The following is a 22,036-nucleotide window of genomic DNA, read 5'->3' as shown; positions in this document are numbered from 1 at the left end:
TTGCGTTAATCATTGATGTTCTTAATAAATTATGTTCCACGGAAGTGCTTCAGAGGACGCCGATGACTGGCTTGACCATTTTGACCGGGTTGCCAACCTCAACGACTGGAACCACGAGCGTAAGCTACGTTACGTGTCCTTCGCTCTTGAGGATTCTGCGAAAACTTGGTTTGAGAACCACGAGATGACACTGACGTCATGGGAAGAATTTCGTAGGCAGTTCCTCAATGCGTTCGCCAGGGCGGACAGGAAGGAGAGGGTGGAGTTAGCGTTGGAGGCAAGAATTCAAGGCCAGAATGAGCAAGTGACGGCGTACGTAGAAGACATGAATCGGCTTTTCAGACGTGCGGACCCTTTGATGACTGAAACAAAGAAGGTGCGCCATCTCATGCGCGGCGTCAAAGAGGAAATCTTTGCGGGCCTCATTCGAAATCCGCCGGCGACACTTGCAGAGTTCCATGACGAAGCCACTACTATGGAAAAGGCCCTTCAACAGCGGGCCAGGCAAAACAACCGCGACGCCATGATTTCAAGGGAGCTCTCTGCCGTTACCCTCGGTAACGACGTTGGCGCCTTGCGAGAACTCACCAGGGCTGTCGCCAAGGAGGAACTGCAGAAGATGCAGACGGCAACTGCCCCTGTGGGACAACTTTCCATTGCAGAAATGGTGCGCGCCGAAGTACGACAGGCCGTCCATATTCCTGGACAGTAAGAGGCACCACAGCAGGGACCGCACGCCGAAATGAGTAACGCTGAAGCAGTACGCCGTCCGTCACCCTCAATTGCGTGCAGCATGGTACACCCCACTCAACAAATGGACGTAAGCTTCAGGCCGCCTCGCAGCCCACCGCTCATCGCCGAAGCAAGGACTAGGAAGAGCGACGTCTGGCGCACCACAGACTACAAGCCCCTTTGTTTTCATTGTGGCGAAGCCGGTCACATCTACATAATGTGTCCTTATCGTCATGTGGGGCTCCGTGAATTCTCGCCGAATGCACCTCATCCACGACCTGGTGAGCGGCCGCCGGAAATAGAGAATTTCGTCGCGAATCGTCGCAATGTTGATTAGTGATGGCAGGAGCCCCGTTCGTCGTCTCCTGCTCGTTACAGGTTACCATCACCAAGCTAAGCCTTTACTCGCGGCGCTCTGAGACGCCGCTCGCCTAGCCCGGCGGGTCGGGAAAACTGAGTTCAGCGACCTTCGGAGGTGAGGCCGCTGACGACGACCGTACGCAATCCTCCACTACGACGATAACGACGAATACAGAACGACGCAAACTACAGACGAAGTCAAACACCTTACGAGAGGTCCAAAAACAAGAAAGGGGCTGGCAGATGGAATGGCACACTGTGGTATAAACTTTTTTAAACAGGGTTGAAGTACCTCAGACAGGCTGGCCAACGTTTCGATAGGTGGACCTATCTTCGTCAAAGGCGGCCTCGTCATCCTCGGCGTGTTAGTTTTAAAGGGTTAGTGCAGTGACGTCACGTGCGGGTGTTGTCGCTGGCGGCTGGTTTTAAAGAGAGAGATTACAAGAGGGAACAGGCGCTGTCGTCCGACGTCTGTGAGCCTCATTCTCAAGACGAAGGGACAAGAGCGTGAGAGTGGGCACGCGGGGAGGAAAGAAAAGAAATAGAAGCAGAAAAAAGGGGAAAAGAAGGAAAAAAAAAAGCAGGGGGGCGCCAGGGCCGTACCAAGACACAACAAAGGGGGGGGGGTGAAAGAAAAAGAAAGAGAAAAATGAAATCTTTAAGAAATACGGGGGCTTGGGAGCGTGTTGGGAATGCGAAAGGTTAGGAGGTAATTCGGGGGAGTCGTTGTCGGCATGTTTTTGAGGCATTAGAGCGGCCGGTCAAGCAATAGGTCGAGTAATTTTGAAATAGTTAAGGTGGCGACGGGGAGTCTGCGGTGCAATGTGTGGGGTGATTGAAAGGCAGCGGCATGGTCTTTCAAGGGGCACTGCCCCACGCGCTTAACGTAGGTGTCGTTACGGCGGCATCCAGAAGGCGATGGTTGAGGCGCCGAAAAAGGCATATTGACTTCGGAATGTGTTGTCGAGGGGGTTTCAAAAAAAAAAGACTAAAAAAGGGGTGAGGGGGAAGGGGGGGGGGCGAAATCGGTATAGCAAACAGGAGGGCGACGCGTGCAGAAGCGGGCGCGGGCAAGTGTACATGGAAGAAGGGGATCGTACACTTGGTATAGGCGTAAAATCCTGAAAGAGTACATTAAATTGAGTAGTAGGCAGGAAATTTTTTTTCTTTTTCTTTTCTTCCTCTCTCCCCCTCTCCCCTTTTTTCCTCCGAAATGAAAGAGTAGGTGAGGTTAAGAATAAAAGTTGGCTGGTGGCCTAAAGTGTTTTGTGTATTGGTTGATGATAGAGTTTCAGATTTAAGTTACAGCTTTTAAAGATTCTAAGTTGCCGCGTGCCAAATTAATTCCTGTCGGGTGTAGGCAATTAAACTTGTGTATGAGGTATGATTCCGTGTACTTCCTTTCGCGAGGGGAACGGAAATTTGTTTGTAGTATATAGAGCCTTGCTTTGTCAAACATATGTCCATGTTCATTAAAGTGGCTGGCTACTGCTTTGGGTAAATTGTGTTTTGTGTCCGCGCGGTGACCATTGAGTCTTGTATTGATTTGTTGTCCGGTCTCACCTATGTATTGTTTGCTACAAGCGGCGCATTCTAGACAGTAGACTACATTGCTTGATGTGCAGGTGAAAGCCGAAGTTACTTTGTGTGTGTAATTCGACGCTGTACTTTTTACTGTAGTAGTGGATTGAATGCGTTTGCATGTAGAGCACCTGGGGCGACCACAGGGATTGGTTCCCAACTTCTTCTTTTTCTGTAGTTTGGCGTGCACAAGAACATCTTTAAAATTAGTGTTGCGTCTGTAGGCTACTCTGGGAGGGTCGGGAAAAATCTTCTTAAGTTTCTGGTTGCTGGTGAGAATCGGGTAGTATTTGCTTAGGATGTTATTCACGTTTGGGAGTGCGTTTGAGAATTTAGTAGTAAGAAGAGGCGTTGTTGTTCTTGTGATCTTCGGGCGGGGCTTGAGGACCTCGGCTCGATCAAGTTTGGTTGCAGCGATGTAAGCTGTTTGAAGGTCACTGTTTGGGTGGTTCCTGTTTGATAGCGTTTCTTTAAGGTGATCGAGTCTATCTATGTAGTCTTGGTTTTCAACGCAAATGCGACGTAGTCGTGTGGCTTGGCCTTGACCGGCCGCTCTAATGCCTCAAAAACATGCCGACAACGACTCCCCCGAATTACCTCCTAACCTTTCGCATTCCCAACACGCTCCCAAGCCCCCGTATTTCTTAAAGATTTCATTTTTCTCTTTCTTTTTCTTTCACCCCCCCCCCTTTGTTGTGTCTTGGTACGGCCCTGGCACCCCCCTGCTTTTTTTTCCTTCTTTTCCCCTTTTTTCTGCTTCTATTTCTTTTCTTTCCTCCCCGCATGCCCACTCTCACGCTCTTGTCCCTTCGTCTTGAGAATGAGGCTCACAGACGTCGGACGACAGCGCCTGTTCCCTCTTGTAATCTCTCTCTTTAAAACCAGCCGCCAGCGACAACACCCGCACGTGACGTCACTGCACTAACCCTTTAAAACTAACACGCCGAGGATGACGAGGCCGCCTTTGACGAAGATAGGTCCACCTATCGAAACATTGGCCAGCCTGTCTGAGGTACTTCAACCCTGTTTAAAAAAGTTTATACCTTACGAGAGGTAGTAACGTCGAACATTCCCGTCACCATAGACGACGAAGAAAAAACGGTGTTAATCGACACTGGAGCGGACACCTCAGTTATGAGCATGGACCTTGCCTGCAAGCTGAAGAAAGTTTCTACCAAGTGGACTGGGTCGCAGATTCGCACTTCAGGAGGCCATCTGCTAACCCCGGTAGGAAGATGCACAGCGCGCGTGAGCATTCGTGGGTTTATGTACCTCGGAGATTTCGTTATCCTCCCAAGCTGTTCGAGGGACCTAATTCTGGGAATGGACTTTCTGCAGGCTAATGGAGCTGTGATTAACTTACAAAAGTCGCGGGTAACGTTTTCGATGGCGCAGGCCTTAACAGGGAGCAGCACTGACGACACGTATGTCAACGCTTTGAGGATTGTTGACGAGAACCTCCCGGTGCCGCCACGGAGCAGCGTAGTGACCCTCGTCACCTGCGACGCATTCGACGGCTGTGAGGGTATTGCCGAGGCAAATATCCCGCTGCTACTCGAAAGACACATCTGCATCGCCCGGGGCCTTGTTCGAACACAGCATAAGTGCTCGCAAGTTTTGTTGACAAACTTCAGCCATGAGTATCAGCACGTCCCTCAAGGTACAGCTGTGGCATTGCTGAACGACATTGCGGACTTCTCCGACATCGGCACGTTACAAGTGACTTCACCGGATGCAACAACTCACGCCAGCCTGAATACCCACGTCCACAATAATGCTGACTTAGCAGATGTACAGAAGGATCAGCTGCTGGGCCTACGGACAGAATTCTCCGGCTGCTTCTCCACTGAATCGAAAGTCCAGCGGTCTTCCGTTACGCAACACCGGATCGTTACAGAGGAGTCGGCGCGGCCTGTTCGTCAGCATCCGTATCGCGTGTCACCTATGGAGCGGGAGGCGATTAAGCGTCAAGTTCAAGAAATGCTAAATGATGACGTCATCCAGCCGTCGACAAGTCAATGGGCATTGCCTTTCGTACTAGTAAAAAAGAAAGACAACACACTCCGCTTCTGCGTTGACTACAGATGGCTTAATCGAGTCACCAAACGCGACGTTTATCCCCTGCCACGGATCGATGACGCTTTGGACCATCTGCGTCATGATCAGTTCTTTACTTCGTTAGACCTAAAGTCAGGCTACTGGCAAATCGAAGTGGACGAGCGTGACCGTGAAAAAACCGCCTTCGTGACTCCCGATGGGCTCCCCCTGTATATTGGTGGTTTTGTTTCTCATCTTTTTCTCGTACCCTCTATGTCTGAGTTTACGCTGCCAATTTGTGCCACAAAAGCTTCCCTGGGGGTAATTTTACACTATATATTGCAGTGAAGCTGTGGTAGAGGTTTTTATAGCCTACTGAATAAAGAATACATACAATACATCCACATAAGTTGCTACTTGGAGGCTCGACAGGCCACATGCGTCGGCAGAACTAACAATATTTATTCACAGTCACGGGAAATGCAGAAAAAAATAAAAGCACGAAATTCTTCATGTTCATTTTCACGAGTCCTTTATCAGTTGGAAAGGCACAGTGCTATAGTCACATTCCAGAGGTACTAAAATCAAACCGTTCTCATGGGGTCCACCATACACAGCACATACCCAGTCAGAGAGTGTAGTAGTTATGAAAGAAAAAAAGTTCAATCATGTGTGTGGACACAACTTCGTCAAATCTACAAGAATTTGGGCGAGGCAGGCTCGAAGGACTAATACTGATCCTTCTACACGAACACTTTAAAGATGGTCATTCTGTATATGCTAAGCAGCCTACAAAAAGGCAGGTTTCTGTCGTCATCATTGCGTAACTAAGTTACATCAACTACAGGTCGGAGGCCTCTCCCAGCAATCTCCAATTATCCCTGGCTAGCATCGGGAGACTTGATCACACCACTCAATCCTCTGATGTGCTCGACTATGTTTCCTTCTCTTGGCGTCCATTCTGTTGCTTTAATAGACAACCAATAATACGCGTTGCGGTTTTCATTGCCTGTTTAACCACAATGTCAACTAGACTATTACTAGAGCTGATTTTCGTACTGAGTTATAACAGCCTCTGAGGTGCAAATGCAGCTTATTTTTAGAAGCAGGGGTCTATCGGGCTCATGGAGGCAGCATTTGCTATAGAAGCACACTGCAATATCAAGTACAACATCAGACATACCAAATCGGAGAGATTTAGGAATAGCTCACCCAACCTGCTTTGCATATGAAAATCCTATGCACTGCTCGTGCTATTTTGTATACCTTTTCCCCTTGTTTTGTGTGCCCGGTAGTTTGTGTCTTCTAACTTGGGGTGCGCAAAACCTAAAACTCCCTATTCCGTTGGGTTATTTAGGCTCATATGATCTTCCAATTCCTGGCGACGCTATGCGTACGGGTACAATGCCATATACCATAAAGCCTGCAAAACTGGACCAGAAATGTGCCCCAAGCTTTCAAATACCTGTAATGAACCAGTTTAAGATGAAAAAAGTGTGAAGTGCATCTCTATATCTTCATCAGTTTTGTTTAAGTGCCTCCCACTCCCTTTCTGTACTCAAGAGAATAAAACAATGAAGTGCTTCAATTACATTCACGTCTACTAACATGGTGTACTTAATCTAAAAAAAAACGTGTACAGCTTTCTTAAAAATTAAAATAGCGTTACAACATTGGCTCATGTCATTTAGAACATACTAAAAAAATTTGGCAAGTGGAAACAAAGTTCTCACTTGTCACTTACCGTATGCTCAGGGGATACAAAGGCTCGACTCTTTGTATCCCAGCTGCAACATATGTTGCCATTAGGAAATGCTGCACCTCAACTGTGCGGTAGATAGACCCCACTGAAACACATGTGCTACATCGGTGCTTTGATACAGCCCCACAGATTGCAGAACCGGAGGAGCAGTTACCCGCCATGATTGCTTAGTGGCTGTGGTGCTGAGCTGCTAAGCACGAGGTCCAGGAATCGACTGCCAGGCACGGCGGCCGCATTTTAATGGGGGCCAAATGCGAAAACACCCGCGTACTTAGATTTAGGTGCATGTTAAGCCCCAGGTGGCCCCAATTTCCAGAGTCCCCCACTACGGTGTGCCTCATATCCACATCGTGGTTTTTTTCACATAAAACCCCATAATTTAATCTTTTTCTTGGTGTGGTCATACTTTGTAAGAAAGAAATTATGGTGTCGGACAGCAAGCAAGTATATTAGCACATTGGTGGTTTTAGTATGCGTTTCCTTCTTGTTTCATAAACATATCAGTTTCACAAACATAGCAGTTCTTTGTAGCGTAATGAATAAAGTAAAGATCACTTGTTGCCACTGCAAAGGTAAGCATGTCACGTGCAATAGGCGAGCTCAAAAATGTTATGCGAAACCTCCTGCGATGCAAAATCCAGAAAGGCCTGAGGTCCAAAGGACTTCTAATGTTTTACTAGCATACAGAAAACAGAGCTCTTAAATGGTGACACTGTAGTATGCTCTTATGTGCTGTTACATCCCTCCCTAGAAATCTTCATGAATGACCTGGATTCACTGAACAAAATAATGTGACAGCTGGTTGCAGGCCAGAGTTCCCAAAAATCCAGTGCGCCACAACAGTGCGGGTGTATGACCTCTTTGCATTTGTCCCATTCAGAATCGCTTGTTCTTCACTACAGTATGTACCGACTGGCCCAAGTTAGTACACTGCCGGAACAGCAGTCATTTCTAGAACTACGAAGAAATGCATCATTCACAAAAAGAAAAGCAAGTCTTCGGTGAAATGGTGAAGTGTTAAACAGTTTGGACAATAACCTGCCAGAGTCGGTGGTCATTTGTTGCAGTTGTGAACTATAGAAAAGGTGCCGCTGCTGCATAGAACATGTCACCGCACATTTCAGAGCAGGTTGGTCAGATATCAAATATCGATGCATTGGATTGTTCACCATGAATTATCCAACCTTTCAATGTCAAGAATTAGCGTGTTCAGGACAATGTTTAAAAGCATTATGCAGGACCCATGCACATGTTGGAACCTACGTGAAGTGAAGCTTTAGAGAAGTTTTGAAGTAAATGGTGTACAACTAAATGTGATCCATACAGTTGTGTTTCGTTTCATGTTATGCAATGTACAATGTTGTTTAACGGTTATGTTTATGAATCACACAGTTCAAAATGTTGAAAGGCAGCTGCAACAAGATTTCAATTTGGTGAAATTATTTATGATATTACGAACTAGTGAATCAATGCTAGTTACAGTGGTAGTGTTACAGGGCTACAGTGCTAGTTATTGTCTAATTTTCTGAAGAGCCTTTAAATAGCATGCACATATGCAGATGATGCATGCTCCTGGTGGTTAGCAGGCTTGGCATAAATTCTTGCACACCCCAAAGTTTTAATGCACTATAGGGGCCACCTAAACACATGTCATGCACAGTAGCTGTGATGGTTCTCACTATCCTGGGTTTGGTTGTGTTGTTATGAAAGTGTGTTGTCACAATGAGCAAATAAATTTATTTTACGAGTGATCACTATGTCTGCATCACAATGAAAGGAATGTTTTAGTGGTGCAGCACTACACTTATTGGCTCCTCTTAACTGCATGTGGTGACGTGCTGTACCTTGTTTCATTCTACTGTCATTGTCACGGAGAATAAGATGAGTTCGAGCGGCTCCTCGAAAATATCCCATTGTAACTTGTATTATCTTTGTTTGCCAGTAAACACCCATTACCTCATGTAATATCTCAACAAGGGACCTATGAGGAAATAAATAAGTAAATAAATAAATAAATAAATAAATAAATAAATAAATAAATAAATAAATAGAAATCACTAAATGCAAAAACGCTCTGATTTCTTATTCTAATGCTCCTCAGTTGTAATTGGCAATGCAAGCGCGGGTATTTAATATCTGCAAATAATTACTGGCTTCTTAACAGCAATACACATGATTTCAACTTTCTATTTATGTGTTTCGAAATGAGAAAATATTTGGTATTCGTAATTGGTGCCTTTCAGGAACTTCGTTACTTACCCAAGTGTACAAAATTCGTAATTTGCTGGGCAGGCACAAAGCCAGCCTACAGCAGGCCGGTAAATTTTTCAGAGCCCGCAATATGCGAAGAACCAAGCAGCGCTATGCAAGCGAATAATGCGGCAGCAGGATGGAGAAATAGCAACAGCACTTTTCGATTCGAGGTTGTGGCGTTCCCTGACTTCGGAGAAGTTTTGTTACTGTTTCGAAAAAAGCTATTTCATTTCGAGATACACATGCTCAGACAAGTTTTGTGGTCGATGTTATTCATGCACGATTAAATCAGGATTCTGTTATGCCTCATAGTTGCACGTCCCATTGAATTGTAGCGCAAATGCGCGGTGCAGCTAGGCAGTGTATGTTGGGGTTCGTAGCAGACGACACGCATTGATGTCTCGGACACGGCACTTCTTGTTTCATTCTCTAAATACATAAACAGATGGATAGAGAAATTAATTATCGATTGACAGTTAAAAAAGAAAGGCTGCGCATTTTAGTAGCACCTTGCGATTAAAATGGTCTAGAGCATAAGAAAACCAATTCTTCATGAACTCGTTTCGTCTGCTTCGAGCAATCGATGACAAAACATTCCAACCAGACGCGGCCACCTTCGACGCTTCCTGCTTGTTGGCGGCTGAAACTTAAGGGCTGTTTATAGTCCGACGTAACGCGCGCGCGCGCGGGCACGCTACGTGACGTCGGCGAAAACGACCCCTCTATAGTCGGGCGCACCGGCGCAGCTAACGTAACCGGCGGCTTCCAACGCGCCCCGACGGGCCCGGCGCTGATATGGCTCGTGAGCCATTCTCGCGTCGAAATCACCGGCACACTCGCACCACAATGCATTGCGCGCAAAGAAAATTGCCGCTGCCTGTGAAAGCGTACGAGTAGCGCGAGCGGTGCAAACGTTATGTCTGACCCCAACAACGTTGTCGAGCGGTTGCTCGAAGCAATTAAACAGCACCCTTGTGTTTATGACACCAAGCGACTAGATTTCCGCGACCAGCAGCGCAAGCTAAACGCTTGGGAGGAGATCAGGAAGAGCAGCGGTCTCGCCACAGGTGAGCTGTTTACGACTGCTTGTGTTCGCCTTTGCATGTTTGGCGCCCAAAGCGAGTTTGTTTCTTGCAGCATGCACCGTCATGTTTGATTTTTTGTGTCCTACATTTCGGTTTGTAGTGGAAGAATGCCACAATCTGTGGAAGCGCTTAAGGGACCGGTTCACCCGCGAGCTCAAAGTCATCGAGCTCGCGACGAGGAGCGGCAGCGGATACGTGCCGAGGCAAACGTGGGAGTTCGCCGCTGCCATGGAATTCTACAAGACGTGTGGTCGTCCGAGAAAGTGAGTTGTTTTGTCTCCATTGTTGGATGTGCCTGCTACGTGGAGTTACCAGCGCGTGCGTGCGTGTTGCGTGCGTCTGTGCTTGTTGCGTGCGCGCGCGCGCGTGTGTGTGTGTGTGTGTGTGTGTGTGTGTGTGTGTGTGTGTGTGTGTGTGTGTGTGTGTGTGTGTGTGTGTGTGTGTGTGTGTGTGTGTGTGTGTGTGTGTGTGTCGAGCGGTACAAAGCGGCTGGAAGTTCTATTTTCACGAGCTTACTGCCGAGAAGCATACATTTCACGGGTCCCGTGCTCTTCACGCGCGCCGCGCATTATCTGGCGCTGCTTATTATATTCCGACAGTGTGGCGCCTCCATACCGAGCACGAGGCCTTCGCTTGCACTTTGTTTGGCTCCTTGCAATGGCATGCACTGCTGCACTTTATTACAGTTAGCATTAGGAGAAAAGTGTCGACATTGCTCGCCTTTTTTGCCAATTTCATAGCTTTTATGCAGCTGTTAATTGGGGAGACCAAATATATAGCATAATCGGATTAAACTTAAAAGCTCTTTATCTAGTACGTAATGCAAAAGTTATACCAACAATGTGATAGAACGTACTTGGACTATCAGACATCTGATTCGTGAATTCTGCATATTTTGATGCTTAGACAATTGTGTTGTTGCGTGTGATTTTCTGGGTGGATTTTTGGATCTTTTGGGGAGGTGGCCAGTGCTTCTGGAGGATATAGGCTTTACTCACCGAGGCATCACGCAGGCAGAACCAATATTTTCGCTTTGTGACACGGGTAGTGATGTGGAGGATCGGCTAGTTGGTTCAGCATTCTGTGGATTTGAACAGCTCTACTCATGGGGAAGGAGACAAAGCAAAATTCATGCATGCTATTGGTTGAATTTGACACAGTGAGCGTCTGTGTGTTTGTCTCACGTTCGTCTTCGTCCCTTTGTGGAGCGCTGTTCCATTTGACAAAAAGACACTGGCAATTTTTTGCAGTACAATAAAAGTAGTGAAAAAGAAGACAAGGCGCAACTTAATTCAATCGACCGTTTCTTTTTAGAACAACCAGCAACGTGGGCTCAGGGGGCCTACCAGAAGGCGAAGATAGTGCCTCCACTGCAGAGGCAATTTTCAACACGATGCAGGGTGAAACAACGCCACCACCCGCCAGCAGCAACGACATTACACCGGAAGCCCCAGAAGAAACTCATTGGGAAGCTGCTTGCCAGGGACATCGCACCGTGGGAGAGCCACCCTCAAAACGATCTAAAAAGTCGCAAAGTTGTGATTACATTGAGCAGCAGCTCCTGTCCCAACTTGGCAAGCAGATGACTGAAAATGAGGCATTTGCACAGTCTGTAGCCATGAGCCTTGACAGAATGCCAAGGGCAGTTGCTTCCAGTTGCAAAGCAAGAATAATGGGGCTCATCGCCGAATTTGATGAGCTTTAGCTTTAAACATGTCTTTTTGTGCTGCTGGTAACAGCAACAAGGTAACCCCCATTCTTCGTTTCTTTTCATAACCTGGAAGGTATTGGTTAAGGAACATCACAAGAGACAAGAGAAAGTGTCTGAAACATTAAGAGCCACACGAGCTCATGTGTGTCTTTCCATGTTTCAGTTCTTTTGTGTTGTTATTTTCTACAATCCTCTACCATTACCATCCAGGCTACGAACGAGAACAAAGAGTGCAGATGTACTTATTGCCCTTCTCCACATAGAAGCAACTAGCCCTGTCAAATGGCTCTTGTAGATCTCTACAAGAGCCATTTGCTTTTGTGAAACCTTGCGTGTTCATTTTTCACACTTCCGGCAATGTTTTTTTGATGATCTGGAGGGCATTGCCAGTTCATACTTTTGCATTTCCTGCCAATCAGTGCAGTTTCCTAATACCATTGGTTTCTTGTTCTTTTCACCTTGCCTGTTCTTTCAGCCGCATTGTGAGAAGTTTATAACTGCAAGTATTGATGTGGTTAGTAGTGTTACCTGCTACTTCAATGCTGCAGTCTTTTGTTCGTTGTACAGGCTGTCTGTGATGCCTTGGGAATGACATTTGTATTGCTTAAGGAGAAACCACAAGGGAGAAAGTATGCAATGCCGAAGTTACGGCCATGTATTTATTCAGGGAGCACACATTCATTCACATATCAAACATCTTGTGCGATATAGTCCACATCCTGCATGTGTTCAAATGAAACAATTAATAGGAAAGCAAGTCTTAAAAGAGCTCGCGACAAAATTTTTCTTTATGTATTTCTGCCTTATAGTTATGCGTAGAACATTAGTGAACATGGACCGTCTCATAACAGCCTGTGGTCAGTAAATGTACAACTGAATTTCTTCTCCCATGCGGTGTCAGTGTCACATTGCCGAACGATGTTTCTGAAGTCACAAGCGAGTATGAGATCATGTGAGGCGCACAAAAAAGGGCAATAGCTGTCCAGTCGCTGTCATTTCGACTTCTGGAAAAATTTAATGCATGCGTTGGCATGAATGAAAACTTCAATGTTCAATGCAGCGATTGTTTAAGTTTTTCACGTATACTGTGATCACATACTCACTTTGGACGTTAGAACCATCGTTTAGCAACCTGAACTGTATAGAAGAAATTATACTAAATTATTTACTGACCGGAGGCAAATTTCACGTGGTGATCCATGTTCACGAATGTCTTACACATAATTGTAAAGCTGAAATGTAATGAGAAAAATTTTGTGTCAATCCTTTTATTATGGCGTACAAAACAAGTGCAAACGTTCACGTGATATGCTTTTATAGAAAGAAGATGTGCAATGACCTAGCACGAAGGAACACAAGTGTTGCAAGAATGCACAGCCTTTGTCAAAATTTTAGTGCCTAAAGGGTTTGCTTGTAAGCCGTGTGGTGGGACCGCTGCAGCAATCGTGTAAGACTTACGCAGTGGAGCTGGCAAGACTATATATCTTCACGAGATTTGGAATGCTGGGGATACGTGAGCCACACAGTGTGCCACAGAAGGAAACCCCCTGGCTATAAACTTTTAACGAAGGATGTATATGTGATATGTTGCTAGTGCAATACAGTTGAATCTCCTATACTCGGTGATCACCACATTGTTAATAAACATTCATATTTGACCTGACTTGTGATATTTTTCCTACTTTGAAGGGAAAAGAAATAAGCTTGCGGACAGAGAGTCAGCAAGTTCATACCATGCATTAGCAGCGCCTGACCATCCTCAGCTGCCATGGCAAGGAACCTGATGGCGACATGAAGTAATCTGCCAAGGTGTCCGGGATTTGCATGGCGTCTGCAGCAGAGCGGCTGTCATTGCCAGCACTCTGATGGCTTACGTACGCTATGGTCTGCCTCCAGCCGCCTTCTTGGATTCTGTCACCACTGACCCTATCACCATAATCATTTGGGCAGTAGGCATTGTCAGACAAAAGAAAGTTGTGCAGGCACACCGCCGCCTTAACCATGTCTGTAAGCAACGCTACGTCACCGCTGACAGTTCCGAGGAAGCAGCGCCATCGAGAGACTAAAATTCCAAATGCGTTTTCGACGCACCGGCGTGCACGCGACAACCTATAATTAAATACTTTTCTCGTTTCACTCAACTGTCTGCCGGGGTAGGGGCGCATTAAGTAGGGCCTCAGTGGAAATGCTGCGTCTCCAACGATGCAGAGTGGCAGGCCATTGTGACCCGAAGGCAAGTCAAGTGTTATTTTCAAAACTCGTTCTGATAGCACTTTTACTGAAAAAAGAGCCATCAGACATTCGGCCCTGGGCACCGATATCAACCAATATGAAGTGATAATTTGCGTCTGCAAGAGCCAGCATGACCAATGAATAAAAACCCTTATAATTGTAAAACTCCGAACCACTGCCATCAGGACAAGTAATGGCAAAATGTTTGCCGTCTATACACCCCACAGCATTCGGAAAGTTCCACTTGGAATCGAAGTTCTTTCTAATGGCCTCCCATTCATCTTTGCTTGGCTGTGCGAGTACAACTGGGGAAAGGCAGTCCCAAATAGCAGGTAGGGTTTCTTTCAGAATCCCAGACACTGTGGACGCATGCATGCGGTAACTGAAAGCAATGTCCAACATGGAGCCGCCGGTTGTCAGGAATCTGTGAAGGATAGAAAAGGCTAAATTGAAGTTACAATTAAGGATGCGATTCGGGCAAGTTGTTACTGATTCATGTTTGTAACATCGTGGGAAAAAAGCATGACGGACGAAGAATACACAAGTGCAGACTCGCAACAGTCATGTTTATTCAGAGAAATATTACTGAAATGTTTTGCTGTTATAATGGAACACTGCTGTTAATTTGAAGAAACAAAACTCTTGAGACTGGTAGCACGATTGCAAAATGCATTTCAGTTGACATAGTTTGTTATTATACAATCGGGCCAACTCAGCAATTCAATAAGGTTCAACTGTGGAATCATTTTCAGACGAACTTTTCCAAGGCAAGACTTGAGCGAAACGTGCAACATGCAGGTGGTACGAAAAAAAAAGTGCCAACTATGCAAGTCAACTAAAGAACGGACAACTGGGCTAACCGGTCAGAGTGCGCTTAGAAAGATCAGTGCTACAAGTGGACAAACGACGCATAGTCGTTTTCCCAGCTAATGTACTGGATAAGGATTAGGATTTTTTTTCGAATGTTCTTTCCTTAACTTTGCCTTCGCCTTGGTTAAAAGTAAAGACAATACACCGCGGTGACCTCGTAGGCCGAGCGTCATGCCATATTTATTTGTTTATTTATTTATTTATTTTAAATACTTTCAAGGCCCGTAGGCGCTACAGAAAGGAGTGGTACATATACATAGAAAAAATGCAGATGAATGAATAAAACATTTGTTAGATGGCTTGGAGAACAGCAGTCTTGAACCCCGATGAGTCTATAATAGTAGCGACCGATGCGGGGAGGTGGTTCCAGTCATTGCAGGTGCGAGGTAAAAAAGAGTAATAGTACGCGTTCGTGCGACAAGATGGCACGAAAACTTTATAAAGGTGATCGCTGCGGGATGAAAAGTAGGAAGGACGAGTAAGAAGTTTTGCTTTTAATACCGGGTTGTGGTAAATCTTGTGGAAAAGGCAGAGGCGACTGTATGCACGACGTACTGAAAGTTCCGGTATGTTAAGGGTTTGCTTCATGAGTGTTACGCTAGCATGACGAGAGTAATTAGATAGAATAAAGCGGCACGCGCGGTTCTGAATGGCTTCGAGGGAGAGGGTTAGTGATATTTGAGGGGGATCCCAGATGGCCGAGGCATACTCTAATTTTGATCGAACGAGTGTTTTGTAAAGCGTCAGTTTTAAAGATGAAGGAACCGTGTAAAAGTTTCTGCGTAGGTAGCCTAGTGTGCGATTAGCGTTAGAAGTTATGAATTCAACATGCTTGTGCCATGATAGATCGTGAGTGATGTAAAGGCCGAGATACTTGTAAAAATTAACTTGACTGAGAGGAGCGCTATTCAGAAAGTACATGCGTGTGTCAGTATTGTTAGAGCGGCGTGATATGCGCATATATTTACATTTATTTACGTTTAGTTTCATGTTCCACGCATTGCACCATTTAGATAAATTGTTAAGGTCTTCTTGTAGTTTAGTGGAATCGGCGGGGTCACTAATCCTATGATATATTACGCAGTCATCAGCAAATAGGTTAATTGAAGACGATTTCACGCAATCGGGGAGATCGTTAATATAAATTAGAAAGAGCAGAGGCCCGAGGACGGATCCCTGCGGGACCCCTGATGTAACTGATGAAAAAGCAGAGGAAGCGTTATTGGCAGTTACGTACTGAGTTCGATTGGAAAGGAAGTCCTTAATCCAGGCTAATACTAAAGGATCAATGTTAAGCTGATCGAGTTTAAGGTTTAGTAGATCGTGTGTTACGTTATCAAAGGCCTTAGCATAGTCTAAGAAAATACAGTCAACGTCAAAGTTATTGTCAGATGCAGCAAAAAGATCATTAGTAAAGCAAGTTAGTTGGGTTTCGCACGAGTACATTTTTCTGAAGCCATGTTGACAGGAATGAAAAAATGAATTGGTTTCCAAAAATTCAACAAGATGAGAGTAAATGATGTGTTCCAAAAGTTTGCATGAGATGCTTGTCAATGAAATGGGACGGTAGTTCTCGGGAGCATGCGCATTGCCTGATTTTGGGACTGGAACCACCTTTCCTTTCTTCCAGTCACGCGGGAGCGAAGAATACTGCAACGACTGCGTAAAAATTTTAGAAAGAATAACAGATGAAAACACCTCAGTGCATTTCAATATTTTTGAATTAATATTATCAGGCCCACTGGCAGACGAAATCTGCAGATTATTGATTAGCCGGCTAATGCCAACCCAGTCAATTATTATGGGATCCATCACAGGGAAGTTTGAACTTGGTGCACTCGGTAAATCGACGATGATATTGGCATTAAGGAAAGAGACAAACGCCTCATTCAAAACGCTGCAACATTGATCAGATGGAACACTGGTGCCGTCAGGGTAAGTTAAGAGTACAATGTTTGTTTTAGTGCCATTAACAACACTCCAAAACTTGCGCGGACTCGTTTGAAGAAAGGAGGGCAGTGTAACATTCAAGAAGGTAGTTTTAGCATTACTAGACATTTGGATGTACTCAGTTTCCACTTGACGGTACGTTGACCAATGAGCGGGGAGGTTTGATTGCTTAGCCCGGCGGAATAACCGTTTCTTTTTGTTGCGCAGGCGTTTAAGAGAGTTGTTAAACCATGGTGATCTAGTGTTTGAGGGTATCTTTCGTTGAGGTATATAACTGTCAATTAAAGATAGTAGTTTATTTTTGAAAAGTTGCCAGTTATCCTCAACTGAGCGTTCGTCAAAACCGAGGATGTAAGCGGCTGTGAATGATTCCATTTCTGCCGTGATAGAAGCCGTATCGGCGTGCTTGTAATCGCGAACAACCTTAAAGCTCTTTTTAGTAGAAACATGGGCACGCAAGGTGAAATGAATAATCAAGTGGTCACTTAAACCAGGGATATATGTAAGTTTAGAAACCAGATCAGGTGTAGTCGTGAAAACGAGATCAAGGATATTAGCGGAAACTGCAGTAGTACGAGTAGGTTCATCAACAAGTTGTGAGAGGTTGAAATCCGAACAAACACCAAGAAACTGTGCGCATTCCGAAGAATTTTTTGTGATAGTGGCGTTACCACTGTGCCATGATATGTTTGGAAGGTTGAAATCTAACAGAAAAAGAGGCAACGTGGGGTATCGCGTAACTATATTATTTAAGACGTCATGAAGTTCGTCACAGAAAGAACGGGGTGCAGTTGGGGGTCTGTAACACACGCAAAAAATGCAATCCCTATTGTCAATGGTAATACGCACGCACACCACTTCTAAAGCTGACACGACTGGGACACTTGAGGAAGGAAGCTCTTCATTGACAGCGATCAAGACACCCCCACCGATACGAACATCGCGGTCATATCGATAAATAGCGTATTTCTTTTCACAGTCAAAGATTTCACTGCTTTGAACTTTTGCAGAAAGCCATGTTTCAGATAGAATAACAATATCAGCGGAACATGAATCGATATGAGCCGAGAGCGCTGCTCGCTTGTTGAGCACACTACGTACATTGGTAAAAAGAAGATACACATCATTTGCATGGCGGGAAGATAGCTACGCAGACGAATTGCCAGTATTGTTTAAGGGTGGGTTGCGATTACCATGTGACTCACGAGGGGAGTCAACTTCACAAACGTTATCTGTGGATGCGCAGTAGATGTAGCGCTTTTTGTTGATGATAAGTTTTGTTATAAGACGTTCACCGGTGAGTACTGTGATTGCACGAAAATAAAAGCCAGAATACTTGCCGTATTGCGACTGCTAGCCTTTCTGCTGGGCCGATTGGGTTCCTGTGGTTTGGCGGATGGATGAGGCGGTCGTACATAAGGCTCAAAAGTCTGTCAAAAGAGGCCTTGGTCATCCTATGGGGAAAATGATTTGAAGTTAAGATTTCTTCTCTTCTGACTCTTCTGAACGCTAAGCATGTTCAGAAGAGTACCCAATCTCATTAGAACAGGTTGCAGTACAGCAAAAATTAACAAATAGACAACAAAACAACACGACGGAGTGTCAACACATTCGGTGATGCAAAACATCACGCGCACAGTCATTCTTTCCCTTCGTGCATTTTGTCAAAATTCTCGTGCGCAAACTACTGGGCTAATCGGGCGCTAACACTGCTCATATTGAAGGTAGCATATTATGGTCTGTGTTCTTTGATATGTAATTCCACATCGGTACTTGCCTATGTTTTCTGTTTACTTAATTAAAGAGAGACAGTAAACTTTATTGCTCTGAAAAAAGAGGGTAGTGGAGTTTTTAGTCCTGTAACCCTGTGGCCGGAGCTTTCAGCTGGGCCCGGTTGACGAACTTTCGGTGAAATCCAAGTGCGAGCTTGACAACGACGCGTCCCAGAAAACTGCTCTCGGCTGCTAATACAGTATTTGCAGACGCGAGCAAAGCAGATGGCCTCAGAAGGCTGGTAGTTACCGCAGATAAATTTTTTATTGCTTGAAGTCCGGCACTCAATTAAGGTAATCTCTAACAATGAAAAGAGCGGCTCACATACTTCACAGCGAGCTAAAGGGGAAGGCGCAATCTCAACAACAATAAAACACACCCTTTGTGCGAAGTGCCGTTACCTGAAATACTTGAGATGGTACTCCGGGTCCTTCTGCCGCAGCTCTTGCACTAGCTGGTGGTACTCGCCGGTGGTTCTTCGTTCCGCGAAAATTTCACGAGCGTACATGGAGCGCCTGCGCTTCCGTCGGAGGCGGTGCACTAATAACGCAAGGACAAGTTTCTGTCACGCGGAATACGTCCAAGCCATGTTTCGTTCGACAGGCGCGAAACTAATCAGACTGCGAAGAAAAAGGCGCCAAATCCGCAGACGGCTCATGACGGCTTTTGCGGGCGGCGCGCGACTTGGCGATGGTTCTGAGCATGCTCCGAAGATAGCAGCCGACGGCGCGCGCGTTGAAGTATAGAGGCTTGGCATCTCGGCTGGCGCAGCGCAACCGACGCAGCGTGACTGACCGCGAACGACGCTCGCCCGCGCGCCGATAACGTCGGACTATAAACGAGCCTTTAGGGTGCGTTCTTGTACGCGTTCCAAAATAGAGCGGAGGCTGTTCGTTCCACCGAGCCAAATACGATTCGTCAATTTGAACCGTGCTGAACGCCATGACGTCAATTGTGACGTGATATCTGCTGTCAGTCATTCCGTGTCGTCTGCTATTGGGCGAACGGAAAGGAACATACCGCGTATTTCGTGACGTAAAGGACGAACCGCCTCCGTTCTATCTTGGAACGCGTACAAGATCGCACCCTTAATGTACACTGCGCTTTTATTTTATTTACTTTTTACTGCAGGCAAGTACACTCGCTGTTAAGATCTTTGTTAACGATATCTGATGCTTGCCTCCGCTATGAGCGTGTCTGACAATCTGAGGAAAAGTTCCTTTTGAAGTGATGCATACAATAAACATCACTAGTAACTGAGCACTTGCCCTGTGTTTTCCCCGTCACTGTCAAATTTCGCGCTCGTTATCACCTTCTAGATAACGAAAAAGTTCACGCAGCTGAGCAGGCAAATGCCACTGCGCACGGTCTGCTGCGGATCATGGCTCCGCGATGCGACAGAGAACGAACTGCAGAGGCGCCGCGAGCGCCACGAGCGTAACGTCGAGGCAGGGACTTGCGCCTGTCATCTGGGCGGCGTCTGGGCGCTTGCTGCAGTGCTTTCGATCGTTCGCTCATGTTCCCTCTCCTTGTATACTTATCGCGGTCGTAAAATACATTCTTGCGACGTCTTCGTTCGCGTAAATTTATTCAGAGAGCTCGTTTCTTAAACAACAATGAAGTTCTCAAAGGCAACGCTACAGTGCCAGCCGAAGGAGCGCAGACTAGCCCATTGCGGGTTTTTCATGCGCGCATCGACAACCGCAAGAACATAGCATATAACAATCCAGTTAGGATACCAAACCTGTCGCGGTACAATAAGTGTGTCACAAACGCTCGCTTTATATATGACTTCTAGTTACCTTGATTTTATTCCGCTAAAGTAGGTTCGCTCACAACGAGTAGTTCATGCTGCAAAAAAAAAATTTCGCATTTCTTCACAAAGACGCTCGGTAGTAACAAGATGACTTAACACTGCAGTTTAGATTATACTAGCACCACTTGCTTTTTTAACTGCTTCTCAAAATTAGGCGGTTCTTCCCGTGTTTAAGTGGTTGTAACTTGAAGAAAACGTAATTGAGGCGCACAGCTGTTTGCAGAATACAAGGAACACATATTCCCTTTTCCGTACTACACGTTAAACTCACTTGAGCAATTTAGTGGTGTTTGTTGTCTGAGGAATATACATTTCAAATCTGTCTGACAAACTGACACAGGCTGCCCGGCCCAAATTCTTTAGTGAAGTATGCCTTTTGGACCGCATGGGTTGCAGCCAGAAAGAGGCCGAAACGGCATTCGTTAGTAGCATGGGACATATTGAAGATACCATAATTGCTCGGAGACGGGTGAAAAATCAAGTGAAATATGTAAGGCTTGTGGTGTCTTCCTTACGAAGGTTTGCGAGATTCTCTTTTATATAGTCACGAAGCGAGTATTTCTATCTTTGTATAATTAAACAACGCTGAATCGAGACATGGTGAGGCAGTAGGTGCCTGAATTGTGCTTTTCTATGCATGCTAAGCTGCGCTGTAGTACCTCGAGTATACTTGAGGCGTTGCAATTGGCACTCTCAAAAACTGCTCCATTATTTTAATTCGAAGTGGTAGTGAACTGATGGGTTTCGCGAACAATGCGTGCCTCGCCAGTCGCTACCGTTGCGTGAGGGGTGTGCCATATTAAAGACTTTAGCATGTCCGCTATTCCGGTAAACGAGAGCAGTTTGGGCGGATTGCCGGATTTTCGGGGGCGTAAACGTCAGCGGCCAGAGCAGTGCAGCCGTCTGGTAGCGTAGAGTTCAACCAGACAAACACAGTGCTAAAACTGCAGTAACCCACAATATCCTGCTTCGCTAGTGCTGCAAATTTTTGGCAGTGCCGTAATTGTGAACACGATTACACCGCTGTCGAACATTTACACCAGCACCTAAGCAGAATATAGTAATTAGCTTCTTGCTTTTGTGGTTGAGCTTTCGCCACCAGCTGGCGCCACCAATCAGGCCACTCACGTTCACGCCCCCGCTAAACCAGCAAACCGCCCGCACTTAGTAAAGCAATGAAGGGGGCTAGTTGGTGAACGTTCATGGTTATATTGCGCTCAGTTTTACAAAGACGATATTAAGAAAGGACAGGACGTGGACGGACGTGGACGGACTTGCGCTACGTCCGTCCACGTCCTGTCCTTTCTTAATATCGTCTTTGTAAAACTGAGCGCAATATAACCATGAACGTTCACCAACTAGCCCCCTTCATTGCTTTACTAAATGTCATTTCGAGTACATCGGGCTTCTACATCCCTAACCTTCCTCCGCTTCCTCGTACTTTATATTTCGTCGACAACATTGCGAAGGCCAGGCACAGAACTCGCACCCTCACGTACGCCCTGAACAACGGTCTGTCTTCACCTGTGTTGGCTGGTCTACTCGGAAACGTCGCCCCTACCGAAAGAACGGCAAGACGCCTCTGCAAGATACTTCGAGCGGAAACGTGGCGACAGATTCGTCTCTTCCGAGACCACATTGCGGCCATATGCGAGGAAACAATGGACTCAGCGGCTTCAAAAATAAAATTGCGCTACGTCCGTCCACGTCCTGTCCTTTCTTAATATCGTCTTTGTAAAACTGAGCGCAATATAACCATGAACGCCCGCACTTGCCGGAATACCGGAGACGCTAAAAGTTTCTATTGTCGATGAAGGCTATTGAGTGCCACCAGAAAACATTTCATCGCTTGCAAATAATTTGCTCTCGATCTT

At 45.8% G+C, this 22,036-nt stretch overlaps 1 protein-coding gene and 1 pseudogene across 1 annotated transcript; one reads left to right on the top strand and one right to left on the bottom strand.

The window, feature by feature from the left end:
* The first annotated feature begins 9,641 nt into the window (after window positions 1-9,641).
* LOC135915907 (uncharacterized) lies at window positions 9,642-11,554 on the top strand. The gene is made up of 3 exons (XM_065449097.2): window positions 9,642-9,792; window positions 9,911-10,073; window positions 11,125-11,554. The coding sequence occupies exons 1-3, from the start codon at window positions 9,642-9,644 to the stop codon at window positions 11,513-11,515; spliced, it is 705 nt and encodes a 234-aa protein (XP_065305169.1). The 3' UTR covers window positions 11,516-11,554.
* Window positions 11,555-12,130: 576 nt separating this feature from the next.
* Window positions 12,131-22,036, bottom strand: part of LOC135915906 (uncharacterized) — a 34,035-nt pseudogene continuing 24,129 nt past the window's right edge.

This window comes from Dermacentor albipictus, chromosome 2, assembly GCF_038994185.2.
Source record: "Dermacentor albipictus isolate Rhodes 1998 colony chromosome 2, USDA_Dalb.pri_finalv2, whole genome shotgun sequence".
Taxonomy (NCBI): Eukaryota; Metazoa; Arthropoda; class Arachnida; order Ixodida; family Ixodidae; genus Dermacentor; species Dermacentor albipictus.
The sequence above is the reverse complement of the archived record's forward strand: the minus strand, read 5'-3'. Positions and strand labels throughout refer to the sequence as shown.

Excerpts from the sequence above, each read along its gene's own strand:
- LOC135915907 (XM_065449097.2), top strand. The coding sequence starts at position 9,642 with ATGTCTGACCCCAACAACGTTGTCGAGCGGTTGCTCGAAGCAATTAAA. Across the intron at positions 9,793-9,910 it reads GAGCAGCGGTCTCGCCACAG|TGGAAGAATGCCACAATCTG; the intron begins GTGAGCTGTTTA and ends TTCGGTTTGTAG. Across the intron at positions 10,074-11,124 it reads ACGTGTGGTCGTCCGAGAAA|AACAACCAGCAACGTGGGCT; the intron begins GTGAGTTGTTTT and ends GTTTCTTTTTAG.